At 49.7% G+C, this 18,212-nt stretch overlaps 1 protein-coding gene across 3 annotated transcripts in view; it reads left to right on the forward strand.

Annotated features, from left to right (window-relative positions):
- The window catches only part of DNAJB6 (DnaJ heat shock protein family (Hsp40) member B6), a 71,187-nt gene that overhangs the window by 25,326 nt on the left and 27,649 nt on the right, over window positions 1-18,212 (forward strand). For all 3 annotated transcript variants that reach the window (XM_057504945.1, XM_036899482.2, XM_036899481.2), the window contains exons 2-5: window positions 4,160-4,250; window positions 7,288-7,397; window positions 9,186-9,245; window positions 10,007-10,117. In XM_057504945.1, the coding sequence (XP_057360928.1) occupies window positions 4,186-4,250; window positions 7,288-7,397; window positions 9,186-9,245; window positions 10,007-10,117 (346 nt within the window). In that variant the 5' untranslated portion in view covers window positions 4,160-4,185. The remainder of the gene's footprint in view (window positions 1-4,159; window positions 4,251-7,287; window positions 7,398-9,185; window positions 9,246-10,006; window positions 10,118-18,212) is intronic.

Raw genomic sequence — 18,212 nt, forward strand, 5'->3', positions numbered from 1 at the left:
TTGTTTCCATAGTTGTTTCTTTGGGGTTTTGTGATACTGTTGTCAATTTTTATTCTGTTTTTGTAAGTATTCTGAAACTTAAGTCTTGAAGTTTTGCTTGACCACATTAGCATATGCTTGGTAAGAACATGGATTTTCTAATTGTTGCTGCAGGGCGCTGTTTTATGTCCATTACACCAAGTTTGTTAAATGCACCCAAATCTTACAAGCTTAACTTAGTGCTTCATATGATGTAGCTCTATCTTTTAAAAAGTAGTAGTTAGGAAACTTAACATGTAAGTAACATAAAATTTCACATGAAAAAACTTTAAGAAAGTTATAAATCTTAACATGACTTGAGTTTTTACATAACATAAAATCTAATCTGTTAACCATTTTTACATGTGCCGCTTAGTGACATTGAGTACAGGCACTGAGTCAGGTATCCATCCCTCTGTCCTCTCCAGGCTGTTGTCCTCCCACAGGGAAACTGTCCACTCCCCTGTAACTCTCCCTTTGCCCTCAGCTCCTGGCGTCCTGAATGTTTCCTTCTCACAGTTAATGTCATTGCTGATGGGGATGTTTGAGGCTACACTTAGAGGCCATTATCCTTGTGAAGTCGTTGACCTGGCGATGCTTCTGGTCCTGCGTCACTCTGAGGGTCTCGCTGCTCTTCCGGCTTTCTTAATGATTGCCGTGTGCATCTTTCCTGCCCCGTGAGTTTGAATTTTTGTCTCTGGGAAACAGTGTGGTTTTTTTTTTTTTTAATTTAGTTCTAATGGAATTAGGTGCAGTGTACATGATGCCTAAACTTACTTACAATACAATCGACTGTGATTTCAATAAAGCTGGAAAAACAAAACAAAAATCCAGTTTTAGAATATGATCTTTGCTCATTTACAGTTGTTTTTACTGAAGCATTTGAATTAATGAGTTTGTAGAACACTTACAGTTGTACCTGCTGTGTTTAAATTAATTTTTTTTACATCCTGTCTTAACACTTTTCTTAAAAGATCCCTGTGTGCCTCTCCCTCTCAGTTGGTAAGATTGCATTTTGTTTTTCTTGTTTAAAGTTTAATAAAAAAAAATTGAGATGCTGTTTATTTGAGATACAGTGCAACATGATTATCATGCACATTAACACATCCTCATCTTAACATTTCAAAAACTGGTCTTGTAGCAGCTCATAAGTATATAATCAGTACTATTGATGATAATCACCAGAACTTACTTGTCTTCTAACTGCAGGTCTGTGCCCTCTGAGCAAAATGTCCTCAATGGCTCCAACCCCCAGCCTTTGGTGACTACCATTCTCCTGTTTTTTGGTCTTTGTTGATTCTACACGAGTGAGATCTTGCAGTCCTAATTTTTTCTCTGACTTAACTTTGATTTGCATAATGCCTTCACATTTGTGTTCTGTTAGTGTTTATTTATCCTTACATTTTAGCAGCATTATATTTTCCCACTCCCCAACTAATGAAAGAATCTGAAAATCAATGGAATATTCCATAGAGTGGAATAGTACTCAGCCTTAAAGAAGGAACCACTGCTATTTGCAGTAATACAGATGAACCAGGACACTGTTCTGAGTGAGAGAAAACCCAGGCAGAGACTGATAAGAGCTGCCTGACTTTACTCACAGGAGGAGTCTAAGGAAGTCGGACTCATGGGAACCGAGACTGGAAGAGAGGTTAACTTGAGGGTGGGGGGAATGGGGAGATGTTTGTCAGTGGGCAACAGCTTTAGCCCTAAAGCAAGCTATGGAGACCTGGTGTACAACGTGGTGGCTGTGTTAATAATAACATACTGTGTACTTGAAATTTGCCAGGAGTAGATGTTAAAAGAGTTCTCAGTATAGCAAGGAAAAGGTATCCTTTTGAGGTGATTAGTTTGATTGTAATCACTTGACAGTGTATATATATATCAAAATATGTCATACACCTTAAATGTGAGTGCTTCAGCCAACCACATGTGGGTCAAGCTGGGGCAGGAGGAGTCGACCCTGTTGTATGTCAGCAGTTTTGCACATTAGTAGCTAGTTTCAGAATCACCTGTTCTTTGAACTTGGTCCCTGGCTTATCTTTAGATTTATGTTTTATCTCCTTACTCTATGTCTAGGTCTTTGTACTTCCCTGGATCATTCCTCAGATCACACTTCCACATTCCTAACTCTCTTCCGCTCTATTTAATCTGTCTAAATTTCTACGGCCATGTTAGTAATAGTGTTAGAATCACTTTGGGTCACTTCCAGAGGAGCCATTGCCCCCAACCCTCACCCCACTGTGGTTTCCTTTTGTGTTTGGGATTATTTGATGAGAACTTTACTTTGTGTTGCCTTTCAGTTCTTATTTTTTAGATTCTTGGAGGTGTTCTTACTCATCCTGATGCTTTCCTTGATTGGAATGCAGTTGTCAGCTCCTCTTCAGCAGGGATTATATTTTCTGCTGGATTCTTTGTGGCCTGGGTTGTGGAGATACTCATTTCTCCAGCTCGGCTTTAGTTCCCTGCACCTGGGGATCACGATGTTTGATAGTCGTGGGGAGCTCAGAACATTGTGGTTTAATGAAGTGAATGAGAGCCCATCCTGTGGGTCTGAGGCCGCTGGCTTCACATTCTCAGGGGATCCTCTTTGCCTCCTCTTTGCAGTTCACTGGAGAGAGTTGTTCTGCTTTCTTGTAATTAACAGCCCTTTGAGGAGCCAAAATCTTTTTGGGAATCATTGAAGCCACTGGTTTCCTGTGCCTCAGAAGTGAGTCCCGTCCCGAGAAGGCGGCCCTCATCCTCCACCCGCAGCACATCCTCCCTCTCCTGGCGCAGGTCCCTGGAGGTTTCTGGTGCTTCAACTTCTTCCTTCCGGAGAGTTCAGTTGTCTCTTTACATCTCTTTATTGGATTTTACCTAATAATTTCTGTTGCAAGATGATAAGAGAAGGGGGTTCTATTTTAGATCATCCTGTGATAGTTTTGTTTTTCTTGTGTTGTCCCTGTACTGATAGGAAGCAGATTTCCTCTGTGTGCTTCTTCCTGACCCTGCACACGGAGTCCCCTGTGAACATTGGATGGTGGGGGGCAGGCATGCTGAGTGTGCTCATAATGCAAGGCGCTTCTCCGTGGGCGGCTCCCCAGCCTTGGGAAGTAAAAATACAATATGCCTGTGTGTCTTGTCTGAGAAGTGGAATACTTCCTCATTGTGACACTACCAGCTACGCTGTCAGCTTCAGCAACATGACCTTAGGAAGCTATGAACTCTGTTTAAAGTCAGAATATTTGTTGGGAAAATTAACACTAGAGTTTCTGGGAAGGCTAAAGGAGGCGTTGCCTGATGGAAGCCGCTGGGTGAGGTGGTTCAGTGCTGCTGGCGGGGGGAGGCCTGACCGCGCAGGTGGGTGCTCACCGGTGTAACGAGGCGGTACAGCCAGTCAGATGTAAAGACGTGAACTCGTTAGGTTCACATCTTGATGTGTGTAGTTCCTTTCCGGCGTGTGGGGCCTAAGACGAAACCCTTTAGAGGTGGTAGGAACAGAACGCGTGCTCCCTGTCCTGCCCTGAGGACTTGCCAGCGACCAGCTTCTCTGCGGCTGACGCGTCACCTGCAGGGATGCCTTCTGCCTGGTGCTGGCAGCCGCTCTGGCACGTTGTTGAGCGGGTGGATGGGAGTGAGAAGCCAGAGGGGTGTTGTATTAACAGTCCTGCAGTCAAACACGTTCTCTTTCTCCAGGGGCTGTGTGGGAGGGCTGCCTGCTGTGAGGAGGCTGTGGCCCCGGGCGGCTCCCTCAGGGCAGCGGCCTTGTGTCCTGGTGGCCTGCAGCCTTGCGCACTGCCTGCCATGGGGATGCCCCAAGGGGAGGTGGCACCTGAAGCCCCAAGCGTGGCCTGTGTCAGACCGGGAGCTACCGAGGGCCTGCCAGCTGGTGGTCAGGTGGGAACTGAGCCTCTGCCTCAGAGTCACCTGGTAATTTTATTTAGTTTAGGCTATTATTAGGCTGCTTCAGAGCTTTTATTCTATATCAAGAAGGGTCTTAGGGCACAAGTCCAGAATGTGTTCCCAGACCAGGCCCTAGACCGGCAGGCTGGTGGTCAGCACTGAGGTGAGCTGGCGTCCCCTCCCCTGTTGCTCTGTCACTGCCCCCATGTTGAACCCAGCCCTGAGTCTTGTCACTAATGTGGATTTCTAATTTCAGGGCTCATTCCAGCAGCCTGTTAAAACATGGTGGATTACTATGAAGTCCTGGGCGTGCAGAGACATGCCTCGGCTGAGGATATTAAAAAGGCGTAAGTAATTGCATTTCCAAAATACTGAAGTGCATGCAGTTGTGCCCATGTGATTGGGTGGTATGACTGTACATTGCCTGTTCAAATGACACAATACAGTGTAACAGCCTTTGAATGCTGCAGCTTAGTTTAAATGTCAGCACAGTTAACAAATGAGCTTTCTCAGACCTAGGCCCATCTTGTCATTTGGCATTCAGGGGTAGGAAGGTCACTTGGTTTCCTCTCTGGAGCAGTGGATTTCGTGTCTGCTGGAAGTAGGTGAGAAACCTGCTGAGGAAGAGAGCTGATTCCAGAGAACTTTGGCATTGGCCTTAGAATTGGAGTCGGCTGGCCTTCCCAGAGGGCGGCACCATGACGTCCCTGCTGCGGCTGTGGCGCGTCCCCAGCCTGTGCCATGAGAGCCTGCTGTGGCTGCCTTCACATTTGCAAGCTGCACCCCCGTCTGTCCTTCTCTGCCTTGTGACCAGGGCCCTTGGGAGGGGCATGGCTCAGGTCCCAGGTGGCTGGCCAGCATCAAGGAGAATGGGTCAGTCTGATTCATGTGACACTGACCTGCAGCAAAAACGTCATTCAGTAGGTGTTAGAGTTCTGGCACGGCAAGAGAGAGCCATAAGCCTGGAATAATGGGAAATTGGGTTTTAGTGTGTATTGTGGGAACCAGTTTTTTTGTTAGTATATAATAAAGTCTATTCTGCAGGACCTAGAGATCTGCAAAGGGGGGAAATTCAGGGTTTTTTAACCAAATGGTTCATTTTAAATGCTGACCTAGCAGGCAGGCTGACCACTGTTCTGGGCATGCCCGAAGCTGCTTGCAGAACCTCCATGCGACAGACTCAGTCCAGAAGCCACTAGTCAGCCTGCTTGGCGGAGTCAGGTGGGTGAGGGCTGTAGTGCCAGTGCATTGGGGTTCCTCACCCCTGGTAGCAGTTCATAGCCAGTAATACCATGGTACAGTACCCGAGTGAACAAATCGTACGTGAGTCTTTGATTAATGCTTTGTTATGCTAGATGCAATTAGAAAGCTGATTGGGTTTAGTTTCTGTGAGTCTGTGAGTCGATCATTGTCTCCAGGATGCATTTGAAGTATGAATTTAGAAAATGCTATTACCTTTAAGAGGAATAAGATTTTCCTGTTAAGTGTGCAGTTGAATACATATTGACTTAGACTAGATTTAGCCTTATTTTTTTTTTTGAGAGGGCATCTCTCATATTTATTGATCAAATGGTTGTTAACAACAATAAAATTCTGTATAGGGGAGTCAATGCTCAATGCACAATCATTAATCCACCCCAAGCCTAATTCTCGTCAGTCTCCAATCTTCTGAAGCATAACGAACAAGTTCTTACACGGTGAACAAATTCTTACATAGTGAATAATAAGTTCTTACATGGTGGACAGTACAAGGGCAGTCATCACAGAAACTTTCGGTTTTGATCACGCATTATGAACTATAAACAATCAGGTCAAATATGAATATTCGTTTGATTTTTATACTTGATTTATATGTGAATCCCACATTTCTCCCTTATTATTATTATTATTATTATTATTTTTTTTTAATAAAATGCTGAGGTGTTAGGTAGATGCAAGATAAAGGTAGAAAACATAGTTTAGTGTTGTTGTAAGAGAGCAAATGTAGATGATCAGGTTTGTGCCTGTAGACTAAGTGTTAATCTGAGTTAGACAAGGGCAATAAAACATCCACGGATGCAGAAGATTTCTCTCAAAACGGGGGGGGGGTGAGGTTCTAAACCTTACCTCTGTTGATCCCCAATTTCTCACCTGATGGCCCCCCTGCGACTGCCTGTCTTAGGTTGTTCCTCCCTTGAGGAATCTTACCCGTCTCTGATTTTAGCCTTATTTTTAATGAGCAGAATTGCAGCCACGGGTGGTGCCTGTTCTTAGAACCGTCCGTTTTGTGGACTCTGGGCTTTGTTCGTGTGCAATGATAAAAGCTTGTTGAGGACTGACTGTGGGGCTGTCCCACGCCCTCCTCCCATTTCTCCTGTGAACCCTGCAGTCACTGCGCTCGAGTCCTAAGCCCTGGGCTCTCCTCCATCTGGGCACCTGCCTTGGTGCTGGAGTATAGATGTGTGAAGTACAATGTAATCGAAAGGCATCTGATGTGCTACACTTCACGTGTCACACCTGTCATCTAACCAAATGGGTCTCTTATGAGGCTTACAGAAGTGACACTCAGCCTAGATGTGAAGGTGTTTCTTTGTGCTTTCCACGCACATCAGGGCAGGCCCGTTGGTTCTCCTGTTTCTTGCATGGTCTCGTTGTTAGCAGGGGATCTGTAGCACCTGAGGGGTGGCTCGCTCTTTGTGTTCAGGTCCACAGTGACACAGGACTAATGTGCTGCTGTCACCTCGGACACCCACAGCATTATGTTAATAATAAATGTTAAGGTCCTTGTTTCAGCCTCAGCCTTGGAGAGACATGTTTCCCCCCTCCGTACATCCCCCACTTAAGTGCGTGTCACTTGTGTTAGCTAATTGGAAGAGAGGATTTTTTTTTGTATTTAAAAAGCATATGATTGTTACTGTTAATGGAACCTTGGGACAGACTGACCTGGTCATAGTGTCTTTAAGTGACTCCTGAATCCAGATCAGTGGCTCTGAAAGATGCTGGAGCACTTGGCTGTGCTGTTGCAGAGGGCCCTGTGTACCACACTGATGTGTACAGTGACGGGCTGGTGCGGATGTGCGGGTGGGAGAAGAAGGACAGCCTGCTCACGTACCAAGGCTGCCCTCTGCGTGTGCTCTCTGCTTTCTTGGCCTTCCCGTCGTGAGGCCATGCCGGGAAGCTATGGTCCTCACACATTTAACATTTGTGTGTATCTGGATGTTGGTTTGGAGCATGCTGTCTGGATTTTGGAACTTACTTCATATTGGGGGAAAGGGAGATTTTACAATTGAAACTGGTAACTAATTTCACTAATTTGAAGCTCCAAAACTATGTGCTTAATATGTTTCAAAACTCGTTGGATTTTTTGGACTTCGGCTGTAATCAAACCCCTTTATTCTTTACAAGATACCGGAAACTGGCATTGAAGTGGCACCCAGATAAAAATCCTGAGAATAAAGAAGAAGCGGAGAGGAAATTCAAACAAGTAGCTGAAGCGTATGAGGTGTTATCAGATGGTGAGTAACTGCCCAGAGGCCAGACTCTCCCCAAGTCCAGCAGAGTGTAGCCAGGCTGGCTGAGGTCGGGGCCTAGCGAAGGAGGTCTCTCCTTGTGAAGATGTTGTGTTTGTCCTGGTGACTGCTTTACCTCTGAGTGCTGTGGCGCCCCGGCTTCCTGGTGAGTTGTCCTAGGGTGACTCTCTTTAAACTTGGTTAATGCCCTGGTCTGGAGACTGGAGGGTAGATCTGTGCACAGGCCTCTGGGTGGAGGTACGGTGACCTCTAACCCCCATGGCCCTACTTAAGCACACTTTGCTAATATATTGATTTTTACTACTTGATAGGACTTCCTTGGCTCCAGGAATCAGGAATTGAGCATGCAGACAGGGTTGAGACTTTGGGACTTGTGGGTGTGTCTTCCAGCCCAGAGCCTGGGCATCAGTATTGGGTGTTACTAAGAGTTAGGTCCTGTAGCCTGGCATCATGACTAAGGCCACTGGTAGCTGGTAGCTGCTGCCTGTCAGCAGGTTCTTGGTGCAGGAAAGACTGTGTGGGTCCTGGGCCAGGTGCACAGCATGGAACCTGGTAAGAAAACTGGAAAACCACCAGCGCCACCTTGCGAGGAGGGGTAGTGCTGGGTGCCCTGGTGTGAGTCAAGGCACAGGTGTTTGTAAGGTCAGAGGCTGGCTGACTGGCCACAGGGAGGGATGCTGGGTGTCTGTGCTGGTGTGTCGGTGCTGGACCGGGGTCAGAATCGGAAGGTGTTTTGACTGTAGAGTGAGCTCCAGGCGGCCGTCCGCTGTGCGGACAGTGACAGCACGCAACTGCCATTGTTTGACCCCTTTCTTGGCCGGAGAGGGAGTCCCAGACATTTTATTTCTCGAGTTGGAAAGCAGGCAAATTGATGTCGGCAGTGTCTTTGAAATACAGCATTGGAGGTCTGGTGGGTGGCTTCTGAGCTGGGTGGACCCCAGGCGACCTCAGTCTCTGTCGTTTGATCCTTACCTGCTGCTCCAGCACACCCAGATTTGCGGATTTCACAGGTCAGGAAATGAGAAAAACTGAGAAAGAAATTCAGACTTGGTATTTGGCAGAGAGCCTTCAAGTGCCCGTGGAAATGCTGTGCTGTGTCTGAAGGAGAGCGTGGTTAGGCGTCTGGCCTGGGGCTGCCCCTGGAGGCCTGGCACGGGTCCTGCTCTTCCAGGGGTTCTGCATGCCTTCTGCTGCATACTGGCTGTGAGCGCCTTGCCCCCAGGCCCCTGCTGCTGTACAGCAAGGTTCCAGGGAGCACGAAGTTAGGGGGAGCACACAGGGTGTATCAGAAGGATGTATGTGTCCAAGCAGGTCTGTTCTTATTATAGAAGGACAGTAGAACACCAGGAAGGCTGGGGTTAAACCTTTAGGGTTGGGGCCAGTTCTCTTTCTAGCTTTTGGTACATGTGTTTACTACCCTCCCCAAGGCCCTGTCTTCTTTTTCTCTGAACCACAGATCTTAGCCCCCATTTGGACTTCTAGGGTTGGGATAATTTTGTAACTCTGAAATGCGATTTTAATTAATGTATGCATAGGCACTGTGGGCACTGGAGTGAAATATTTAAATATTTATGATCATGTTAGTTGTTTTTAAGGAGAGACGTACTTAGATTATACCTCTTCCTGCTCTTCATTTAAAGTAAGGGAGGCATAATGCCTTAAAACTAAAAACGTGCAAACTGCATTGGTCTTCTGATTTACAGCTTTGGAAATCATTGAATTTTGAGGGGAAAAGAACTTGCTCTTTACTGACTTTGCTTTTTGAATTTATAGCTAAAAAACGGGACATCTATGACAGATATGGCAAAGAAGGATTGAATGGCGGAGGTGGAGGTATGTACCTCTTAATTTTTCCTTGGTCTTAACGGGTGCAAGGAGCCGCTTGGGCAGCAAGGTCTGGACAGGTTGAGTTTGCCCGTTCTCTTAGAGTTGTTTCAGCGAATACAGAGGCAGCCTAGAGAGTGGATTCCATCAGGGAGACAAAGAACAGGTTGACCACATTGAAGAAGCCAATTAAAAGTCTTGAGACTAGAAAGTCTGTGTTGATGTACTTGGTGTAGCTAGGAAGTAACTTACATTCTTACAGTAGTATCTCACTGTGAGTGTGCATTCCAGCCCAGTGCCTGATGTCGCGTCAGAATGTCCTTACGGCTTAAAAAACAGATTCTGTTGAAAAACCAACAACCACTGCTGGTGGTGAGTGAGGTCCGTGTGGTGCCCGCCTCACCGCACGCCGTGGCCTGGAGGTGGATGCCGCAGTCAGACAAGTCGCGCCAGTGAGCATGCGCCTCGTGGCTCACGGGCTGTTTGCTGACATGATGAGGTCGGCACGCGGCACTGTGTGCTGACCGCAGTAGAGGGATTGCGAGAGCATGCTGGTGAGCGGCGCTCTGTGGCCCGGAAGGGCTCGGGCCCACGCACCCTGCACCTGCAATCACACACCGCCGGGGTCAGGCAGGCCTCCCGCCTTCAGCGGGGAGCGCTAGCCCTGTGGAACACCTTCACCCTGAGGCCACGGCCTCCGGAGTCTGCAGAGCAGCAGCTGCCGCCTGCGCCCACGGCTGGGAGCTAAGAGCTGTGCTCTGCGTCCACAGGCGGGGGCCACTTTGACGGTCCGTTCGAGTATGGCTTCACATTCCGCAATCCAGAAGACGTCTTCAGGGAATTTTTTGGCGCAACGGACCCGCTTTCATTTGACTTCTTTGGTAAGTTCACTGTCTGGTCGTCGTGTTCTTGGTGTAGCAGGACGTGGAAGGCTGGCGAGCCTTTCTGCTTAGTTTCCATTGTATGTCGTATCCTCAGAGCGTAGGGCCTCTAAACGTTCCCTGCCCCCCCCTGAAGATTTTTCTGAATTCACACCTTGCACGGTGAGTAAGAAGGGTTTTAATGTGTTCACTTCTTTCACTATGCTGGCTGCAATGCACTTGTTTGCCATTTCAGTTACAACAGTGGGAAGGACGCAGATGCTGGGGCCTGGAAATGCTCTTCCCTTGACACTATGAGTCCGTGTGGATTGACCTGGTTAAGAGCACTGACAGCATAGCAGATGCTCTGTAGACCTGTGTTCCTTTTGCAGGAGGCATTGGCCCCGGGAGACCGCAGTGCTCCCACCCTTGCTGCTGTGGTCCTGCCTCCGGGGGCTGGCGCCTGCCCTCACACATGTCTCAAGCACAGGCAGTGCTGGGCCCCGTGGGAGCGCTTGCTCTCCACTGCTGGGCTGTCCGGTGCTGGGCACCGTGGGAGGTCAGGGCTTGCTGGGAGCATATCGGCATTTTTGTCTTGGCTTATGGAAGGAGACACACTGTGTGCCCTCCCCCCATCATGTCCTGAAGCCTGGTTGAGGAGACCCAGGACCACCTGCAAGCCTTTGAGGGAGACGAGGAGCAGTTCCATCTGCAGGAAACACGGGGGGCACCAGTGGGCGCCTGTCCACCTGTAAGTCTGGAGAGAGGAAATCCCGGGGCAAAATACCTCTAAAACCAAAATAAGATGAAGGGAGAAATAAAGTTTAAAATCCGTTTATTGCTTACGAACTGCAGTCCAGGCCCTTGTCTCTCCCCCTCACCTCTCAGCTACAGATAAGCTCTCTGCTGCCCAGGTAATTACCCACTGATACGGAGAGGAACTCTCCATCCCTGAGGAATGATGCAAATACATTAAAGCCATACTTCTTTCCACGTGTGATTGCCTGTTGATATGCAGATGTACTAAAGCCAGGCGAGACATTCTGGAAATACTACAGTTTTACCCACACCACCTTAGGCGTGAGGAAGACTAACCACTAACCACTCAACGTCTGGTAGGTGTTGGCCTTTGGGATGTGCAGCCCCTCAGCCTATTTCAGGTGTGGGGGTTCCAAGAGACTCCTTATTTTTTACTGTGGTAAGAAACCCTGACTTGTTACAGTAGCTCACAGAGGGAGCTGTGGGGAGATGCCTGTGTGTTAGTGTATATTCGTTTTTCATCCCTTGGTAGATGGGACAGGGGAAGCTAAGCCAGGACAGTGTGAATTGGGGCTGGACAGATGACTGTATGTGGCCTTTTGGAGACTTCTTTAATGACTGCCATTATAAATGTACAAAATACATACTGGGATGGCTCCCTATAAATATGTTATGGACTATAACATGTTAATATTCTTCATTAATTGGCTTTCTTGTATGTAAAAAGTCTTACTGAGTCTTACACAAAGAATTTAACAGTCTTTCCTGCCTTAAAATTACTTTTGCATCTCATTGCAGCCTTTAGCCAACTCCAGTTAGTGTTTGGAGAGCAGGGCAGCTTTGGAGGACCTCCTGTGTTCTGTTCGGAGAGCGTGAATCCCCCTGGCAGCCCCATGAGGGAGGCCCGGTCTTCTGGCCCCGTGGGCTTCAGTCCCAGGGTAGGTGAGGAATTGGGGGGGCATCATAGGGCAAAACAGGACAGCCTCCCTTAACCTGAGGCCAGGTACCTTAAAGAGGATCTGCATCTCGCCTGGTCTCTTTAAAGGAGAGTACAAGGGAAGAGGCCTTAGTGATTGAATTATAGCCAGATTTTGTTTTCCTCAGGGAAAAAAATCTGATAGGCCAAGGTACCTCATTAAAAATGTATTTTTAGCCATTATAATCAGGTATGAATAAATAACATACAGTTTTTACCTCCCATAAGCTGTTTAAAGTCTGCTAGCAGTCCCGTCTTCTCAGCTGTGAGTCTGCGCATGTAGAGAAAGCTTTCTGTGCCTCGTGTGCCTCTTGGAGGAGTCACGGGCGGGGGACCCAGCAGTGCCGGTGGGGGTTCTGCTCCCGGACTCAGGGTCCAGCGGAGGACGTCACTAGTCTTACTGTGAGCCTAGACTCAGGCCCTGTTTGAGACCCTGAGGCACTCAGGCTTTAGCAGTCGGCTCGTCCGTGTGTTCCCGTGGTGAGCGTGCCTGTGACACTTCTCAGCCCATTCTTGTCGGCGTTCTGGGTGACTTGTGTTTTCAGGCTCTAAGGATTCACACAGGACAAGAGGCTGCTCCCCGGCTGCTACATGCATGAAGTGACAGTGCAGCCGCAGACGGTAGGGCTGCAGGCGTGTGGGGACCGCTTTGGCAGTGGTTGAGTCGCTGTTTGCCAGCATCCAGGTCCTGTGACCCAGCCTGGTCAGAGGGTCCATTCAGCCCATGACTTTTCAGTCTTTATTTTTTGCATGACCAACTGTTTTCACTCTCCCATTCTGCCTTCCAAAGACTTAGTTCAAAATCTGTTATAAGACACCGAGGCGCACTTTGCATTTACCAGAATATGAAATTCTGTGTCTTCCATCAGTGTCCCCAGAAGAAAGGAGACAGAACTCAGAGAGCTATGGGAAAGTGTGAAGGGTATCAGGCAGACTTCGTTCTGCGCTTGCGGGCGAGCTGCGAGAATCGTCACAGCGGGACGGAGCTGGCCTGGACCCTCCCTGGCAGGGGTCTCCCTCCCAGGAGAGGCCTATAGGCTGACTTTAAAACCTGCACCAAGACCTGGCTCCAGAGTGAGGGGCTGCAGGTAGAACTTCCAAGGCTAGCTGACTTCAGTACGGCCCAGACACAGAGCGTACCGAGACAAGCCCTGGTCAGAGCGTGCACGGGGAAAGGTGACGAGAAGGGCTTGCGGCAGTTAGGATTAGGGTCATCTCTTCATCTGTGACAGGGTACCGGTACATGGTGAAATGACGTCCTAAGAAAGTAATGCTAGTTGCCTTTTATCAGTGGGCTCATTAGCAGGAAATACTGGAAGAACTGTCTGGGTAAAATAACTTGACATTTTTATTGAGTTGTATTCTCATGTTGGAAAGCCAAAACCAGATTTTAGAACCTAAAACGCTTACAGAGTCTATTCCATTTTGTTTATTTTTCCTTCATAGTGGCATCGGTCTTGTAAGCCTTGGTGAATGAAAAAACACAGCGGCAGTGGGGAGAGCCTGCACGTGGGGCAGGTGGTGCGGGCTTGCGGGGAGTGTGGCTCTGGAGGAGGGCAGGAGCCAGGCGTGAATGTGATGTCGTGAGCCTGGCATTTTGCTCTCCTGGGTTAGAGGAGGCGGTGGACGAGGACTTGGCCAGGAGCTGGGGCAGCCTGAGTTCGAGGAGACGGTGGACGAGTCTCTGAGTGGGGAGAAAGGGAGGCTGTGGATGTGACTTCCAGTGAGGACCTGGACGTCTTAAGCAGATGAGCCAAGTGACGGCTGTAGCCGGGGCCAGGGAGAGCTCCTGGGTGAGGGGCTGGAGTCCATCTCCAGCAAGGATGAGGCTGGCCCAGGGGACGCGGAGTGAGGAGTGTGAGGGGCTGCTGAGCGAGCACGGTGGGCCGGAGCTCGAGACGCCTGTGCCGCGCTGACTGGCTGTGGCTCAAAGTCTGTCCGGAGTCAAGAGCTCCTGTGATACTGCCGTGGGGCCCTCCTTGGTCAGACAGCTAGCTGAGCGGGGCTGACACCTGTGCATGCAGGACAGGGTGTCGGCCCTTCAGGGTCCCGGGGCTGCCAGCACCAAGCGCCACGTCCCTGTGAGGCCCCCCACTCCTGCAAGGCAGGCAGCTGGAAGGTGGGAGCTGCCCAGCAGCCTGAGGCCAGGGTGATTCCCAGGCAAACACCTCCTCCAAGCCTCTCCCCAGCTTCTGGGGGCCCCACACCGTCCTCGGCACATAGGTGTCTTCAAGTGGCGCCCCTACGGGCGTGTCCAGATTTCCCTGTTATGAGGGCACCAGTGACAGTGGACCAGGGCCCGTGCTAACAGCTGAGGTCACTTGATCATCTGCAGAGACCCTGTTTCCAAATTAGGTCACCACACAGGCGCTGGGGCTAAGGGGTTCAGCATCATTTTGGGGGGCCATGGCTGAACTTATAATGTCTTTCCTAAGGAGTTAGCTGTCTGTGCAGTTAATAAGCAGGTTTTGAAAGGGGAAACCTTTAAAGTTGGATATGCTCAGGGAAGTTAGGAAGGCGTGTAATGAGGGGGCAGAGGTGCATGTTCGGGGGAACCCCACATGTGAATCCAAAATCCTGCAGCCCTCCCGGACTTAATTCCTGGTACCTCTGTGCCTTCACCAACTGCTTAGGGACCTAGTTTTGCACACGGTCACACCAGTGCATGTGTAACTTGAAAGAAGGCAGGAAATAAGAGTTCAGCTCCATATCAGAACATCATGCATAGGCTGGTTTCTATCTGAAGTGTTTTTTTTTATGTAACTTACAAGGACTGCAGAGCCTGTGGCCCTGAGCAAGTGCGGGGAGTGTGAGTGTCGTCCCCCTTGGCCTGCTGCCTGTTCCATTGTCGCGCAATGCTCAGCTGAGACCTTGGAGAGAGTAGCAAAGTGTGGTGCTGGCATTTTTGAGGACTCTTGCTGTTGGATTGGGGAGCTGGTGTTTGGAAAGACTTCACTGAAAATATTGGCAAATGTGGGTGCCGTGCTCATTGCTAGCAGGCAGAGTGGTCCCCCTGACGAGGGCCCCAGGCCCCCCAACGGGGAGGAAATGCTCTCTTGAAAGGCCTTTGTGAAGGCTGTGTTCTGGGCCTTGAGGACAGCTGTGCCGGCTGCCCTGCTGGTGGGGCCCTGCGTCGAGGCTGCACCGTGTGCCTGCGTCCTCGGGTGGCCCTCTCTTTGGCCTGGCACTCGGGGCTTCCTCCTTTTGACTCTCTGGGACTGTGGTCCCTGTAGCACGGGCGCCACTGCCTGAGAAGTGGAGCTGTTCCTTGGCCGCCGGTGCACGGCACAGCAGGTGGTGAGGTCGCTGCTGCACACCAGGGGTGCCCCACAGAGGAGGCTTTGGAGACGCCCATCCTGCCAGGAAGGGACAAGGGAGCCCTCACTCCTGTTTGTTTCTTTCAGGCTCTCCCCCTGATTATTGCCATCTCTCCAGTACTTCTGTGGGTACCCCTCTTGTAGACTTAAAAACCTTCCTGTGACTGGCATGTTTGTGCTTACTGTTCCTCTCCCTGGCCAGATCAGGGATTGGCAAATTATGGCCCATGGGGCCAGACATGGCCCCGGTGCCTGGTCTGCAGTGGAGTAGAGGTTCTCACGAGATACCAGGCCTCTGTTGGGGTCTGGAGTAGAATGATCGGGATCCAGTGCGTGTATTTTGGGTGTTTGAGTTGGGTAGATTTTTGCAGCTCTTAAAAAATTCAGTGCTCCACCCAGCCCTAGGATGAGAGTAGAAATCCCACCCTGTGGCAGTGATGGTGTGCCGAGTTGAGCAGTACGATGCCCATGTGCTTGCAGATGTTCACCACATGCCTGCTGTTCAGTGCCGGCACCCTTGGGTGCTGGTACCGCGGTGGAGAGGTGCCCCCGAACCCGTCTTCCCAAGGGCTCCAGCTCTGATGCAGGCTGTACTTTTGATTTGCTTCTGTTTCTGTTTATTTAAGATTCCTTCCACATATGTTGTTTTCTGCTTGTGAAAACTTCAGGAATTGTGGTAAAGGAATGCTTATTCCATGGTGTGGGGGAAGGGCTAGAGAATCTCAGACGTCTCCGTTGCTCCACATGGCCTTTGGGCTGTAAGCGTGTGCCCTTCTCTAAGGGCTGCTGTCCAGTTTTGCATAGTTGTGAAACGAGGGTGCAGTATACACACTTCCCTTTGTGGGGAGTGCCCGTGATGCTTTTCGGACTTGTCCCTCTGTGTTTGGTTTTCCTGTGGCCCTGGGGCATCAGCCGCTGGAGGCCACGAAGAGAGGAGACGCTGGCGTGTCCAGTCACCGACCCCCGTGCGGTGGGGGTGCGTGCTGCGGGGTAGGGTCAGCTGGCCCTTGGCAGCGGGCTGCTTGCATTCATTCTGCGTCACAGCGTTTGATTTGTTACTTGGTGCGTGTGCTGTCTAGCTGCTGAATCTTCGTAGAAGTTGAAAATGTACGGCTTGAAGCATCTCTGACACCGAGCTTTGCCTTGAGGCTTTCTGTGCGGGTGCGGGCGTGGGTGCGCATGGCATGTCCGCACTCTTCTTTTCGTGCCGTTTGTTCGGTGTAATTTGCCCGTAAATTTGACGTTGTTTAGATTGCTTAGTGTCTTCCTAATGTGGACCTCTTCATGGATTTAGTTGAGATTTCTGAGGGAATAGCTAGATCTTACAAAGGTTTAAAGATGGGTTTAATACAGGATGCCTAGAACACTGAAATAAGAGCCTTACATCATATAGACATACGCCTTTTTCAGGTAATACTTGTGTCTCAGGATACAAACTTGTGTTAGGGTATAATAAAGACTCGCCGAAAGGTACTTGTAAAATGATCAAGAATGCATTTTCTTATTTTCCAAAGTCTGTACTAGGGTTGTTCAGAAAGGGCCGGCAGGGTCCATACCTCTGTGTCTTTCTGTGTGTCTGTCTATAGGGAGGAATCGGTATGAAGAGCTGGCTCACTTTATCGTGGAGGCTGACTAGGTCAGGACCTGCCGGGCTGGTCCCGAGGCCATCTGGCTGGACGAGCCAGCATTCCCTTTCAGAAGCCATCAAACAGAAAATTCCCCTTTATTTAGTGGGCTGTTGGCCTTCCGCAGGTCAGATGAGGGCAGCACCCTGAGAGGGCAATCTGCTTCCCTCAGTGTGATCTGAGTGCTGACCTCATCCACAAGCACCTCCAGACACACCCAGAATCACATCGGACCACATTCCTGGGTGCCCTGTGGCCCCTTCCAGTTGACAAGTAAAGTGACCCCCTTGACTTGAAAGTCACAAGCCCACCCCTGTCGCCTTGACAGCTGTTCTCATCACCTCCTTAAACTAAATCTCCAAGTAAAGACAAAAGCAAGGCCACATTCTGCTGTCTTGTGCACGGCTGCAAAAGCCAGCGATCCTTTCCCCAGATGGGAGGGGAGGCCCCAAGTCCCCTCTTTCCCTTGATGTCCCATAGCTGAAATACCGGGATAGAAAGCCACTCGTCCCTGATGGGAGAGGGGAGGGGGGTGAGAGGCAGGAGGTGAGGCTGTGTGCGCGGACCACCTGTGGCGCCCAGCAGTTCCCGCCCTAGCGTTGCTGCAGGTGGCGTGGCCTGGCTGGTACTCACAAGTGCCTCCCCCGCTTGGGCCACAGGCTCTGCCTACAGCCACCCGTTAGCGGCTGGGAGAAGAGCCCTTGGCGGCACATTGGTTATGCTGACGTGTCTGACTGATGTATTTCCAAAATGCTGATGCAATATCCTTTTTCGCCTGAAGAACATCCCACAACATGCAGTCAGTGTAAGAATTTGGAAAATGCAAATGAGGTGGGGGGAGTCACCCTTTGTCTTCCACCAGCCGACAGCCCACTGCTAACATACGTGTTCTCTCCTGTTTTTCTCTAAAGCTTAACTCTGGACCACTTAAAAATCTGTTTTGTACAGGCTCACTGGTTACCTCCTCTGATGGAAAAGTAGGTTATCTTAACTGTTCAGAATAAGTACAGGTATCCCCTGCCTTCCAGACTTCGAGCTCTGCCATGTCACATTCATGAAGACCTGCTTACGGTAGCACGGCAAAGGCTTTTTCCCATGACAGTGAAGAATCTCCTTTGGATTTCTCTGGGTGGTAGGTCTTCCGGAAAAGCGAGGTGGCGTGCTTGTTTGTGCTGGCTCTGTGCCCCACACTGCTGGCTCACAGACCCTCACAGGGAACACGCCGCTTTGGGGGCGAGGAAGCCTGTAAGGCTCTGAGCCCTCAGTGCACAAGCCGTCTCCCTCCCGGATGAGCTGGTTTCCCTAAAGTTGCATTGCTGGGTTGAAGGGTTTCTAAAAGCTATTTAATGGGGCTGAAGATGATACCTTACCATACACACTCTCATATTGCTTCTTAAAAGGGCAAAAACCAGTGATAGGAAGCTCTTAATAAGGATCTG

Source organism: Manis pentadactyla, chromosome 7, assembly GCF_030020395.1.
Source record: "Manis pentadactyla isolate mManPen7 chromosome 7, mManPen7.hap1, whole genome shotgun sequence".
In the NCBI taxonomy this organism is placed as follows: Eukaryota; Metazoa; Chordata; class Mammalia; order Pholidota; family Manidae; genus Manis; species Manis pentadactyla.